At 45.6% G+C, this 14,589-nt stretch overlaps 1 protein-coding gene across 1 annotated transcript in view; it reads right to left on the reverse strand.

The window, feature by feature from the left end:
- C6H3orf70 (chromosome 6 C3orf70 homolog) overlaps window positions 1-13,437 on the reverse strand; it is a 49,622-nt gene extending 36,185 nt beyond the window's left edge. Inside the window, exon 1 of the mRNA XM_060241979.1 lies at window positions 13,224-13,437. Within this exon, the coding sequence (XP_060097962.1) occupies window positions 13,224-13,419 (196 nt within the window). The 5' untranslated portion in view covers window positions 13,420-13,437. The remainder of the gene's footprint in view (window positions 1-13,223) is intronic.
- Between the last annotated feature and the right edge of the window lie 1,152 nt (window positions 13,438-14,589).

Genomic DNA, 14,589 nt, shown 5'->3' on the forward strand with positions numbered 1-14,589 from the left:
TGGTGAACCTGGGCAGCATAATAAAAAGTAGAGACATCACCCTGCCATCAAAAGTCCGTATAGTCAAATCGATGGTATTCCCAGTAGTAATGTATGGCTGTGAGAGCTGGACCATAAGGAAGGCCGAATGCAGAAGAATAGAAGCATTTGAGCCATGGTGTTGGAGAAGAATCTTGAGAGTCCCTTGGACTGCAAGAAGATCAAATCAGTCAGTCCTAAGGGAAATCAACCCAGACTGTTCCCTGGAAGGTCAGATGCTGAAGCTGAAGCTCAAACACTTTGACCACCAAATGAGATGGGAGCACTCACTGGAGAAGATCTTGATGCTGGGAAAGACAGAAGGCAAATGAAGAAGGGGACGGCAAAAGATGAGATGGCTGGACAGTGTTACTGATGTAACAAACACGAATTTGAGCAGACTTTGGAAGATGGTGGAAGACAGGAGGGCCTGGCGTGACTTTTTCCATGGGGTCGCAAAGAGTCGGACTCGACTGTGTGACTGAACAACAAAAAAATCATGATATCTATTTTGCATTCTTTTTTATTGTTAATTGTTTTATTGTTAATTATGAATATGTTTACTAACTATATAGTGATTGGTTTTTAATTGGTATAACCTCTGAGGTTACCTACCCTGAGCACATTTAGAAAGGGTGGGGTATAAACAAACAACCACAGGAATTGCTCAATGTTTTGACTGGTCCCACTTCCAATGGCAGTGGTTTTCTCAGAATTCTGGAAGTGCCCACAGGCTGCAAAGATTCCTGTTCTAAAGCCATTTCAAATTTTGAACACACCGCAAAAGATCATAGGAAACCAGCTTAAAAAAACCCAAACTTAAATGCTGTATCAGGAGAAGTTCCACCCAACACAATTTCAATCACATAGAAGGTTTAAGACCATTGGTGCGTATAATATAGTGGGTCCTATACAGTCATGAGACGAGGTAGTAGTGAACATAGCTCTTTTATTGAATATAGCATGGTATAGCACTGCCTACAAAGACTAACTGCTAGGGCCTCGAGGCCCTCTATATATACACACCCAAAGTTCCCGCGCTGCCTGTGACTGGATCATTCAAACCCGTCGAGGCTCTTGATTGAAGCAAGACAGCAGGATTTGGATCCTGCTGCCTATTGTTCCTGAGTCCCCAAGCTCTGTCCTTTAGAGTCAGGCAAGAACTCCAGCTTATAGATACAATTCTAAGCACATATACAACATCCCTCCCCCCTTAGTTCACAAGCCTAGCTGACGTAGTCCTTGAGGTAGGCTGGCTTGCGATGCTCTCTGGTAGACCGCCTGAGCCCCAGAGGGGGTGGGGGAGCGGACGCAGTTGCAGTGGCGGTGAGTGGAGGGGCTGCCGCTGTATCACTCTCAGCTTCCGTGACCATTGGTTCTGCCTGAAGGGCGGGACTCAGGGTCCCTGCTTCTGCTGCATTGGTCGGGGAAGGCGCGGAGGTGGTGGTCTGGTTGTTGGGACTGTAATCCTCAACTTCTACCCCAGGGCTCTCGTGGAACCTCAGCTGGTTGATGTACTTCCTTATGGTGGACCCCACCTCTGTTGTAACCTCGTTCATGACGGACCCCAGCACCCTGGCAACGCTTGTCGGAATCCAAGCGGGCCCTCCCCCAAAGTTCTTAGCCATAACCCAGTTCCCTGTATCTAGCCCCCGAGGTGCCCGGATCGACTCTGGTACCTCCTGCAGGTCGAGGGCCCTGTCTGGGTGTGATCGGTCTAGTAGGGTGGTTACCCGGCAGCCATGAGGAGTTTGGCAAGGCTGCAGCCTGTGGCCGAGGAGGGAGTACTGTGCTGTGATAGTAAGAATTCTGCAAGGCGGCCCTCCCAGTACCCCTGGATGATGTGGCGGAGCAATTCTTTAGTAGTCTGCACCATCCTTTTTGCATAGTTAGAGGGTTGAAAACTTCTTTGTGCCTTTAATGGGTCACAGACAAGGAATAATGGATAGTATCTATCTATCATCTATCTATCTATCTATCTATCTATCTATCTATCTATCTATCTATCTATCTATCTATCTATCTATCTATCTATCTATCATATGGCAGAATTACACACAGGAAGCATATAATAATATAAAATGCAGAACCAAATTGATACAACATGTATGCAGCCTGATTGGCCAATCCCCATGAATACTAATATCTAGATTTTCAGTCCACTAAATTGCAACTGGGGAGAATTCAAAGTGCTCCGTCACATCTCCCTGGAAAGCACAACACTCACATTTGTGTGACAGATGGAAAATAGTTTGGTGGACTTCAGCACAATCACATTCATGCTCTGGTATTTTGCCCTATTTAAACAAGTATGTACTAGGAATGGGCACAAACTGGGCAATGGACCAAAATTTGGCATGGACCAGAGGCCAGTTCATGTTCCATTTGCCCGGTCTGTGCATTTGCTGTTTTCACAGACCACCCAAGGACGACAACTTCTTTTAGGCAGTCCATTCAGTCCATTGGGGTGATCCATGGTTTTTTTTAAATCCTTGAAATACTGATTAGGTCCAACCAATAATCCATAATACCTTTCTGCACTGTTGTGGTGGGCAAGGGATATTTTCTGACTGTCTTAGTGCTGCATGTATTTGTCAAACATTTTCATGCTGTTATGTAAAGCGGGATGAATTCTGGCTTTTGGTGTATACCATTTCCCCCAACTCTTCCTCCTTCATTTTCTTGCTTGCTCTGTAACAAACAGGTTTTTTAAAAAGTACACTTTTTTATTCTCTTGGGGATTGTGTTTGCATTTGGGCAAGTTCTAAACATGACAATAAAAAATATAGCCACGTGGCATATCTGAGGAGGCTAGGATGCAGGGCAGTCTGTGAAAAACAGCCTGTAGTCTTGGGGGGGCGGGGTTGGGAAACTTCTGGAGGTTTGGGGGTGAAGCCTGGGAAGGACAGGGCCCTCAGGTAGGTACAATGCTGTATGAATCATGCCCTGAGAAACTGCTTGATTCCTGGGTCCCACAAAGACCACAGACAGAATGTAGGTGCGACCACGTGCCTGGCATACCAGCCTGGAGCCTTGCTTCCGCATTATGTCTGAAGAGTCAAAAGGGCACAGGCATCTCACATTCGTGTTCAACCACATTCTCACTCTTTATGCACTACCCTTGCAGTAGTGACAAACTGATGACTGTATTGAATCCTGTAAACAATGGTCTGTCCCCCTTGAACAAATGCATCCTGTTGTTTGTTTAAACACTATGTACTAAGCAAATAATGTATAAATAAAGTAAAGATTGGCTGAGGAAGTCAGACCTCTCTTCTTCCTGAACCTACATGTGTCAACTGATGATTCCTTCAAGTGGTGCCCGAACAGGGACGCCTCAGCTCCCGAAGCAGGGACAGCTCACCGAAGCAGGCACAGCTCAGCTCCCGGGACAAGGGAGAGCTCCTGCTTTCAGGTATTGCCTGGCAAAGCCCAGCAGCTCAGCTCCGACTTACCAAACGCATGGCATACGGCCCCGAAGTGCGCACTCCATCATTCTAAATGACCCCTTTCATTTGGTAAGTATGGATGGAAGGTTCTCTCAGGCTGAGCAGAAACATTTAGGTGAGTTACAGTTTTTGATCCAAAAGTCCAGCGGGTCCATGACTTCTGGCCAACTTAAGACTCTGTTACAAGAGATCAGTAAGCAATGTCCCTGGTACCCAGAGGGAGGTTCTCTTCAACTTCGGGACTGGGAGAAGATAGGGAAGACCTTTCACACAGAGCCCCGAGCTTCTATTAAACTTCTGCAAGTCTGGCATAAATGCAGGTATGCAGTAGAGAAATGTATGCCTGTTTCTAACCCAAGCCAGCTCTCCAAAGATTGTCTCCTAAAAGGCATTGGTGTCCAACTTGTGCCCCCTGCCCCTCCTCTTCTTCTTCCTCCTTCTCCCCCTCCTCCACCAACAGATCCACCCGTGGGCCCACCATCTACCACCCCAGGATGCATGGTCTGTGAAGTTTTGGAGAAGGAACGATCAGGCAAAATTGGAAGCTGTCCCAGAATTGGCAGAAATGTTGTCTATTTGCCCTGTACATTTGACAGGGGAAGAGTTGCCTGACCTTTTATCAGGATGCCCAGTAACAGAATGAGAATAGGCAGCAAGTTGTTAACTATACTGTGTTGCCCCACTCTGTCTTGAGTGAAACTCAAAAGGCTATCAGAGATATGGGCATAGGGGAAACCAATGTGCAAAGTCTTTTAGAAGGAATCTCTAATGGATACACTGTGATTCCTCAAGACTGGAAAAATATGATAAGGATGATGTTAACTCCTGAACAGTATGTGGTATGGGACAGTGAATATTGTAATTTGGCCGATGCTCAAGGGTGTGGCTCCAATGGGTCTTATACTGCTGAACAACTATATGGACCTGGATAGTTAAGCAATATTGAAGCTCAATCTGTGCTCCCTATTGCAACCCTTGCTGTTTAAATGTGCTTTACAGGCCTTTGTCAAGGTACCTACAGAAGGGAAACCAGCCCATAGTTTTGCAACTGTCTGTCAAAATCTACAAGAGCCCTACTTAGACCTTATCAATTGTCTTCAGGCAGCAATCAGATTGATAATCCTGATGCAGCAGGAGAATTGATGATGAAATTGGCCAAGGGAAATGCTAATTTGGATTCAAAAAGAGCCCCGTGGTGCAGAGTGTTAAAGCTGCAGTACTGCAGTCTTGAGCTCTGCTTACGGCCTGAGTTTGATCCTGGCGGAAGCTAGATTCAGGTAGCTGCCTCAGGGTTACTCAGCCCTCCACTCTTCTGAGGTTGGTCAAATGAGTACCACCAAGTTTGCTGGGGGGAAAAGTGTAAAAGACGCAGTTTACTTTGCAACAGTGCTCAGTGCAGCAGGCTGAAATTGTTACTATTCACACAGGCTTTCAACTTAATAAGACACCTTAAATGCACTTAATTTGATTCATCAACTTCCTGGTGCATGTATTTTTCCAAATTGACTTTAATTTGATTGACTATATTTTTAATTTTGCAGTTTTTAATTTTTTTTGTTGTGAGTTACCTCTTTTCTGTTACTCATAGTGGAAGTGATTTTAATCTTCCTGGTGTGATTGTTCAGGGCAATGCATTTGCTGATAAGATTTTGAAAGATGTTATTTCTCTATTTATGCTGTTAACCTGTGTAGTTTGCAAACTAACATAAGAGAAGCTATGTTGGATCAGACCAGTGTCCCATCCAGTCCAGCACTCTGTGCCATACAGTGACCAATATATGTGTCAGTTTGGTGTAGTGGTTAAGTGTGCAGACTCTTATCTGGGAGAGCCAGGTTTGATTCCCCACTCCTCCACTTACAACTGCTGGAGTGACCTTGGGCGGTCATAGCCCTCTCAGAGGTTGTTCTAGTTAAGAGCAGTTTCTGTCAGTGCTCTCTCAGACCCACCCACCTCACAGGGTGTCTGTTGTGAGGGAGGGCAAAATATAGATCCAATGTCTTCTTCTAAGCACACACATGCACATATATAGGTTTATATATATACTGTGGCTAATAGCAACTAATTGACCTTTGCTCCTTATTTTTATCTAGTCCCCTCTTGGGACTGGCTATGCTTGTAGCTGCCACCACCTCCTGTAGCAGTGAATTCCACATGTTAATCACCCTTTGGGTGAATAAGTACTTCCTTTTATGTGTTTTAACCTGACTGCTCAGCAATTTCATTGAATGCTCAGAAGTTTTTGTATTGTGAGAAAGGAAGAAAAATACTTTTCTCTGCTTTCTCCATCCCATGCATAATCTTATAAACCTTTATCATGTCACCCTGCAGTCAATGTTTCTCCAAGCCAAAGAGCCTCAAGTGTTTTAACCTTTGCTCATAGGGAAAGTGCTCCCTAACAAACTTTGACAAATGGATATTAACCATATAGTTTCCCTGAAACCCTGATATTGTGTCCATATTTGCATAGACATGTACTCTAAATATTTTTAGGCTACTGCTCATTGTGGTGCAGCCACAAAACATGTCATGGCTCACCTTATTTCTGCCTTTGTGGTAGTGGGCCACTCCTCAAAGAGGGGAGTCTGCTACTCATGTCATTGCTCACTTCATTGCTGCCATCACTGTCCTGGGCAAACCTCAAAAACTCAGGACAGACAATGGCCCTGCCTACTATTCTGCTGGTTTCAAAATAATTTTGTATTCAATGAGTCTCAGTCTCAGTCCTGGTATTCCATATAATTTCACAGGTCAAGCTATTGTGGAACATGCTGATCAGACATTGAAAATCACTCTTCAAAAACAATTAAAAGGAGTGAAAATGAGGGTTCCTACCCAAATGCAGGTTCAAGAACAATTGAATTTGGTCTTTGGGATTATTAACTTGGCATGGTCTAGCTCCCCTTACAGGGGTGCAGGCATGCTGCTGCGTTTTCTCTTGCAGGTCTTTTGTGGGTTCTGACACGTTGTATTCGCCCAGCTAAAGATGGCATGGCATCAGGGTCTCCCAAATCTGATTCTCAATTTCAGTCTCTGCCTCAAATGAGAGATTGTGCAACGCCCATATACCCAGACAGCTCATGATATCACATGGGGAGATGTGAAGCATCTAACTAATCCAGCTCAACAAACGCTGGAAGAGGCTGGGCAAGAGCCATCTCCAGAGAATTTGGTGGCTTCTATTTTTTGCAACTCACAATGAAATCCATGACTAGTCTCTATTGTTTGTATTTATGGATTTTGTCTCCTGTCAAGGCTATTAGTTTTATATTTAACACAGTTTTCTATCTTCCCAATTTTTTATTCATTTAACTCTGACAATTCCTTTTGTGGTTAGTTCTGAATTTTTATTTTCTGAAAATAACAGTGTTTTAAAATTCTACCTCACAACTTTTGGTTCCTACAAGACCTCTTTTCATTTGAAGTTATAGCATGTGTTATAAAAGAACATCTGTACCCTTCCTAGGATAAAACTACCCTCTCACTGTGCATCTTCTCTCTTAAGTCTTGAAAAACTAACACTTTGTTAGTCTCAGTGTCATGTTTCTCATAGAACTACCTTTTCTAGATTTGTTGATAATTCACTAGGCAGAATTCCTGAAAACTCTTGGTCTTCATTAGAAATCTGGACTTTAATAATGTTCTGCATTCCTCAAATGTATATCTTCATTGCTCTCTTAATGTCATTTCATAATTATGTTCCATCTATGAACTAGACATATCAATCTTCCTATTTAGATATTTGGTGAACCTCTTACCTGTGGAAAGAGGCATCTATATGCTTATCTATTTTATTTTATGAAGTTTCAGCCTCTCCATTATTTCAACCTTCTTCATCAAGGTGCATGTTTTAGCACCCTGCTTTATGCATCAGTTTGGAATTATATCTCTGCACTCACTGCCTCATACATCTCCTTGGCTGTGCAAGCTCCTTACTAGGTTTTCTCCTAAATTTATATATATATATTGCATGCTTATTATAAATAGATTTAACAATTGTTTTTTGTGTTCGTCAAGGTGTATTAACCAGAATTTGCTTTTAGGATTTTGTTGTTAAAGTTTGTTGAAACCCACTCTCACACCTATGTGAAACCCACAGAACAAATTTTGGATGAACTGGCACAGAGAAAAATGGTTTAAATTCTCTGATCCATTTCCCTAATCACTTTGAATCTGATCCCTCATATACATGTTAGTTAAAGCTGGCAGTGTTCTATTGAGGACTCAGTTTTGTTTTGTTTGTTTTTGAAGTTTTTCTTATTTTTGACAATTTCATATGTTCCAAAGCTATAGCAAAAGTTTTGCTTCCCTTTTTGTAACTATTTTCATAATCCAGGGGTAATTCCAACTCTGGTAATCTCTTTTTGAAGCTCCAATCTTGTGCACAATTTCATGTTTTCTTTTTTAAAATTCATATCTGTTGCAACAAAGTAAAAAGCCTCTCACGAATCTCTAGGTGCATGCTTTCTATATGGATGTGCACTAGCCTGAATCATGAGAAGTGATGCATAGGTTTATATTGTGGATTTGTATTCTGCATAATGTATGGTGTATAAAATCTGCCCTTTAACGATGGAAGGATAGAGACTTTGTCAAACTAAAACTCCATATGAGAAGTCTCCAGTCCAAAAACAAGTGTGGTAATTTATCTAGTGTGTGCAACCCTATCTCAACAAGGTTGAGCTCAAGTTATGGCAATTTGTGGACAGCCAAGAAAAGTTTTAAAAGGAAAAAAGCACCTATTATTGTTGTTTGTTTGTTTCTCCAGGTATGTTTTCCAGGCTCTTCCATATCTACCCAGAGGTCCTGAAACTTGACTGGTCATGCCTCATTGATGTTGGAAGGAAGGCCTCCCCCAAAACCCCATCCAAACTGAGTTATGGAGAAAACTTATTTCCAGGGAAATTCCTCTGCCTAGCAAAAGGCTGGTTGCCCCAGCTGATCACAATAGCAGCTGATCACAGCACTGCCACTTCCAAGTTGTGCTTCCAGGAAAAAGAATTCCTTTTGGCTGCAATAGAAACAGATTTCCCTGTGAAAAGATTGTCATGCATAGAGCACGCAAACTCTCCATGAACTCAAGAAAGAAGACCTTTTGTTAGACTAAGGGAGGAGGGGAATAAGGAATTATTCAGGAAATGGTTTTTGTATTGTAATTATATAGCCAGTATGGACTGCCCATCTCTGGCCATGCTCTCACCTATGTCTGAATGTGTGTATCTTAATCACCTAGGCTACAATAAGTTGCTTGCCATAAAGGCACATGAATTGATTCCGTCTATAGCATGTCACTTGCATACGTCCCTTGCATATCCAATTAGGGCTAATCCTTTAAAGGGTCTTGAGGTTATAAAACAAATGATGTTACATCATAAATGCTTATCTATGATCAGGCTGTAAAAATGCCTTACTATATTATCACCTATCATCTATGGATAAAGTACCGTATTTTTCAGACCATAAGACGCACTCCCCCCCCACAAAAAAGTGGGGGGGAAGTGTGTGCGTCTTATGGAGCGAAGGGACGATAGGACGTACCTTCCTCCGGGGGGGGGGGCGATCCGCTGCCTCCGCCTCTGATCCCGGCGCTTCCCCCGCGCCTGCCTGCCTGGCTCCAGCTCTGCTTCCAGCAAGCGCTGGGATCGCTCCACGCTGCCCCCACCGCAAACCCAGCGCTTTGCGAGCGCCGGCTGCGGAGCGGGCAGCATGCTTCCTCCATGCCTGTCTGCCTGGCTCCAGCTCTGACGCTTACAGCAAGCACCAGGATCGCTCCCTCTGCCCTCCGATCCCGGCGTTTGCTTTAAGCATCAGAGCTGGAGCCAGGCAGACAGGCACGGAGGAAGCACGCCGCCCCCTCCACAGCCAGCGCTCGTGAAGCGCTGGGTTTGCGGATGGGGCGGGTGGAGCGATCCCAGTGCGGAGCGGAGGGGGCAGTGTGGACCGATCCCAGTGCGGAGCGAAGGGGGCAGCGTGGAGCAATCCCAGTGCTTGCTGGAAGCAGAACTGGAGCCAGGCAGGCGTGGGGGAAGCGCCGGGATCGGAGGCAGAGGCAGCGGATCGCCCCCCAGGAGGAAGGTGCGTCCTATGGTCCAGAGCGTCTTATGGACCGAAAAATACGGTACTTGGGGTGAACATGAGTGCGCAGATAGCCTGAAAGAAAATAAAAAAAAGAGTGGCATGTAGGAATCATGCCCTGAGAAACTGTTTGATTCCCGGGTCCCACAAAGACCACAGGCAGGAACGTGGGTGCGACCATGTGCCTGGCATACCAGCCTGGAGTCCTGCTTCCGCATTGTGTCTCAAGAGTCAAAAGGGCACAGGCATCTCACATCCATATTCAACCACATTCTCACTCTTTATGCTGACCCTTGCAGTATTGACAAATTGATTATTGTATTGACTCCTGTAAACAATGGTCTGTCCCCCTTGAACAGATGCATCCTGTTGTTTGTTTAAACACTATGTACTAAGCAAATATGTAGCTTCAAGACAGAATGTATAAATAAAGTAAAGGTTGGCTGAGGAAGTCAGACCTCTCTTCTTCCTGAACCTACATGTGTCGACTGATGATTCCTTCACAATGCCACCAAGTCCACCTTCCAAAGTATCCATTTTCTCCAGAGGAACTGATCTCTATAGTCTGGAGATGAGCTATAATTCCAGGGGATCTCCAGGTCCTACTTGGAGACTGGCATCCCTAGTTAAAATAGCTGACGGGACAACCACATGAATGGCATATTATGTACAGTTCTTTGGGTTCTCTAAAATTAGTGTCCCTTCAGTTTTTCAGTCCCTTCAGCTTTTCCCTTAAATTTATACAATGTAAAGGAAGTAGATGCTACATTGTTTTTACATTTTTACCAGTCATATTCCAAGAACACTACTTTACGCATAAAACTCTGAATGTGTGTTTAAGGTAACATTTAAACCACGTGTGATTTATATTTTCCTAATCAAATATTTCAGTTCATGTATTTATTCCTAATGCTGCATAATATTAACACAGGATAATTTAAAAAAACTGTTTACTAAATATAAGTCAAAATAAAAATGTTAACACAGATCACATTTTATTTTCGGCAGCAGATTTTTTCCTGTTTTCTGTGAAACCCACACCCCTACTCAGACTCTTCTGCTTTCCACTGTAAAATTATCCACAGATTCCACCAGGGTATTAATGTCAGCAACCTGTGTCACTGGTTTAACACTGAAATATATCCCTTCTGCAGGGAATTTTGTATTAACATTATTGTGTTGTCTCTGTCATCTGCATCAACTCCACAATTCCCCACATCTACTGTATATTAGTGTGATTAGTATAGTGCAGTGCTATATTTTCCAAGGGGGGAGGGATCCAAAATCCAATTCTGACAAACATCTGCTGCACACACCCATATACCTTAGAGGAAAATGTCAAAAAAGCAAACCCATAAATTTTCATGGTGTACACACAGAGCTTTGTGAAGCTGCTAACTGGATAAGAACTGCATGCTCATGCAAATATATGCAATGTATGCTTGCACAAAAACTTGAACTTAAAAGACTGTACTCTGAGCTTCAGAAGATCATGTTGTGCCCATACTGGTATTGGGGTGGATGAATTAACTTCTGCCTGAAAAGCATCAAGGCAGTAGATTCCAATTGACTTAACAGAGTGTTTTATGGACAGGAAACCAAAAACATTTTCAGAAGGCACTTAGTGACCACCATTGTGCATGCCATCATTACAGCTTTAGTAGATCACAGTTCCAAGCAGCAACAGCCTGATTTTGTAAATGTTAGCCAACAAATTATGTGCAGGTTGAGAACAGTGTCTAATAGGATATCTAGGAAACACAACAGGGAGGATTAGTAAAGAATTAGTAAAACCTGGAGAATTAGTAAAACCTGGCCATCCTAACCATGTTGATAGCCTCAGGAACATTACTGGTATGTTGATGTATCACTAAGTACTTTACTTTACTTTATTCGATTTATATCCCGCCCTACCCCACCGAGGTGGGCTCAGGGCGGCTTACAACAATAAAAGCTAACAAAGGTCGATTTAAATACAATTAAAATTATACAATAAAATACATAAAAGCCTAAAGCCTAAAAGTATCCAAGACATTTCAAAAAACAACAACAATGGAGCAGAGCAAGATCACATGCATGGAAATGTAAGGTCATCAAGAAAAATATAGATGTGGATAGCCTAGCAATTTTGGGTTAAGCAGTTTTTAGAAAGAGATGACACCTTTCTAATATGCAAAACAAGGTGTAATTTGAAAACTATGAAAAATAATGTCTCAGTTTAGTTCCTCAAGACCTAAGAACTGGGATGTGAGCCCACAACATTTGATCTTTTGTGAGTGGGGTAATAACTCATGGGAATTTGGATGGGAACAACAGAACACTGAACCAGAAAACAGAAGTACTGTTTCTTTGTGATAAACAAGCTCCATGTGCCTGTCTTTCAGTTTTTGGCTCTAGAAAAAGCAAAGGCCAGAGCTAGTAACTGAAATTCATTTTGTGACTGGTTCCAGAGATAGGGTGTGAGTAAGTTTCAGTACAGTATGCCAGTAGACATGGAAACACAACTCCAAACATATTTTGTTATTGGTGTTCTGCTCCATGGCTTGCTCCACTCTGTGTTACCCTAGCCTATAACATATATGTGCATTAATCAATTGGAAACATTTAACTTGGGGGTCGGGAGGGAAAAGGAAAATAGAAGAACCAAGCAAGGCTTTTTTAAAGAATAAATTTAAACAAAGCTATCTTTCTTCTAGCATATTTGGAAGTGCTCATTTTTAAAATTCCTTCTGAACAAACTGGAAACTAGATAGCAATATATAGAAATTGTATCATGGTTCTACTCTCTGAGAATTAATTACAGAGAGCACTGGTTTTTTTTAAAGCCACCATGGATTAGCTACCCATCCTGCAAAGGATATGGCATTTCTCATCAAGCCTAGGAGTTTGCTTTAATTACTATTATTTATATTGGTATAAGATTGTATGCAAGTTATGATAAGCCTTGGCACAGACTCCAGCAAGAAAAATTTAGAGATTTCATTGCTTAATAAACTTGAAGGATAGGTCCATTTCCTGTCTGAACATCTGTACTTATGCATGGAATTTACAACTCCAGTGGTTATCGCAGAGTGAAACCGGAGAGGGAGCTCCTTGTTGCAAAGAAAGAGGATGGAATCGTATGGGAGGGTTTCTCCTTCCACCCCACACTTGGGGGGGGGGGGAGTAGGGGGCGGCGGTGTTCTGCCTCAGCTTTAATAGAGAAAGGGGGGGGGGCTGCGCTCCTCTGATGTCTTCCCAGATTTTACCCCCTGGGTACTACACAACAGAGCGCCAGCCCAACCCCTTCTTAGCTTGTCCTTGTCAGAAGCACGCAAACGATCCCTCTTCCCCGGGGAGGATGAAGAAATCTATCGGGCGTTCCGGGCGCCATGCGATCAGTCACTATCGATCCCGTGTCAAATCCTGCCGCCGGGTAACAAACGTCGAGGCGGCAGAGAAGGAAGGCTGCCCTCTCCTGAAAGAGGCTGCCCTTCTGACAGAAGACGGGCCGGGCTTTGACGCCTCGCCACGCATCTCCCCGAGGCAGAGAGGCTTGCATGCTCGGGTTTTCCCCACCCGGCCGGAAGACCGCACGCCCTCTCCGCCTGCGCGCGATCCTGACCCGGCTCTCCCGCGCCCCACCGGACTCGCCCTCCCTCGCAGCCCCGCCGCCCCCTGGTCCCGTCCCCGCGGCTACTCACAGTGGCACCAGCCCAGGTGGCAGCACCAGTGCAGGCGGAAGCAGCGCCCGTGGCTGTGCGTGGTGCACAGCGACAGCCCGTCGCAAGGCTGGAAATCGGGTCTGCCGGCGCAGCTGCGGGCCAACGCCTGCGCTTCGTCCAGCTTCTCGCTCTTCCCGGCCGGGCTCCCCAGAACCCCAGCCCCAGCCCCGCTCATCGCGCCGCTGCCTTCGCCGCCACCTGCAGCCGCCGCAGCAGCCCCGCTCGGAGCTCTGCCAGCCCCTCCGCCGGCCCACTGAGTCACTCCCCCCGTGTGCTCGCGCGCAGGCAGCAGCCAGGCGGAGAGCAGCGCCGGCCCAGGCGGCCTTCGCCAGCCAGCAGGGACAACGCCACGGGCTAGCCCGGCCCCGCCTGCAGCAGCCCTGGCCTCCCGCCCGGCTCCGCCCCTCCGGCAAGCGGCTGGCTGCGAGGCTCAATGAGTGAAGCAGGGGGAGGCTGCCTGCCGCGGGGACTCCGCCTGGCGAGGAGGAGGGGAGCTGGCTGGCGAGGGGTGGCTGGGGCGGCTGCTGCGGAGTCTCCCCCAGGATAGAAAGCCTGGCCGGCCGCGCCTCTCTCCGCAGAGCGTGGTTGCTGGGCAGCCCCTTTGGGCGACGGAGGGGGCGCCTAGCCTTCCTCCCAGGCAGCAGCCGGGGCCTGGGGACTCCCCTGTCAGATTCAAAGGGGAGGGAGGGAGGGAGGGAGAGGACAGCCCCCAGCAGGGGCCAGCAGACGGCAGCCTCCCCCCACCCCGACACACGCCCCGCCCGCGCTGGAAGCCCGAGCCAACGCGTTGTGTCGGCCGCTTGCAGCGCTGAGGCTGCCGAATTCTCGGTGGGCGGTTTTTGAGTTCGAGGCAACCATTTCTCTCTCGGCAACACCCTGCCTGCCTTCATCTGGCAAGGAACAGCAGCCCCCCTTCCCTGCATCCCGCTTCCCGCTCGGTTCCAGGCTCTCCACGCCCCTCTGTATAGACCCTGCAGGCTCACAAATCTGACTGCAACGTGGCAATACTGTACATCAGCTCTATATCTCTCAATATGTAAAAACAGCAGGAGGCAGGGGTATGCAGGTGCCCCTGGCAGAGCTCCAGGCGCGATGCAAATAAATAATAAACGCTGTTGGATGAGAGCAAGCTGGTTTCATAGATCCTTGGTCTATGGTACTTGGGTCGAATTCCCATTTACTTTCCTGGGGATGATAATTCTTATTCTACATCACGGATTGGGGGAGCTAAGGGGAGAGAAATCAGTTTGTGGAGGAGGTTAATTATATCATGGCATTACAAAACGCTATGCTAGTAAATTATTAAATTATTATTGCCTGCTGCTGATTCTTTGGCAGTTTGCTA

This window comes from Heteronotia binoei, chromosome 6, assembly GCF_032191835.1.
Source record: "Heteronotia binoei isolate CCM8104 ecotype False Entrance Well chromosome 6, APGP_CSIRO_Hbin_v1, whole genome shotgun sequence".
Lineage (NCBI taxonomy): Eukaryota > Metazoa > Chordata > Lepidosauria > Squamata > Gekkonidae > Heteronotia > Heteronotia binoei.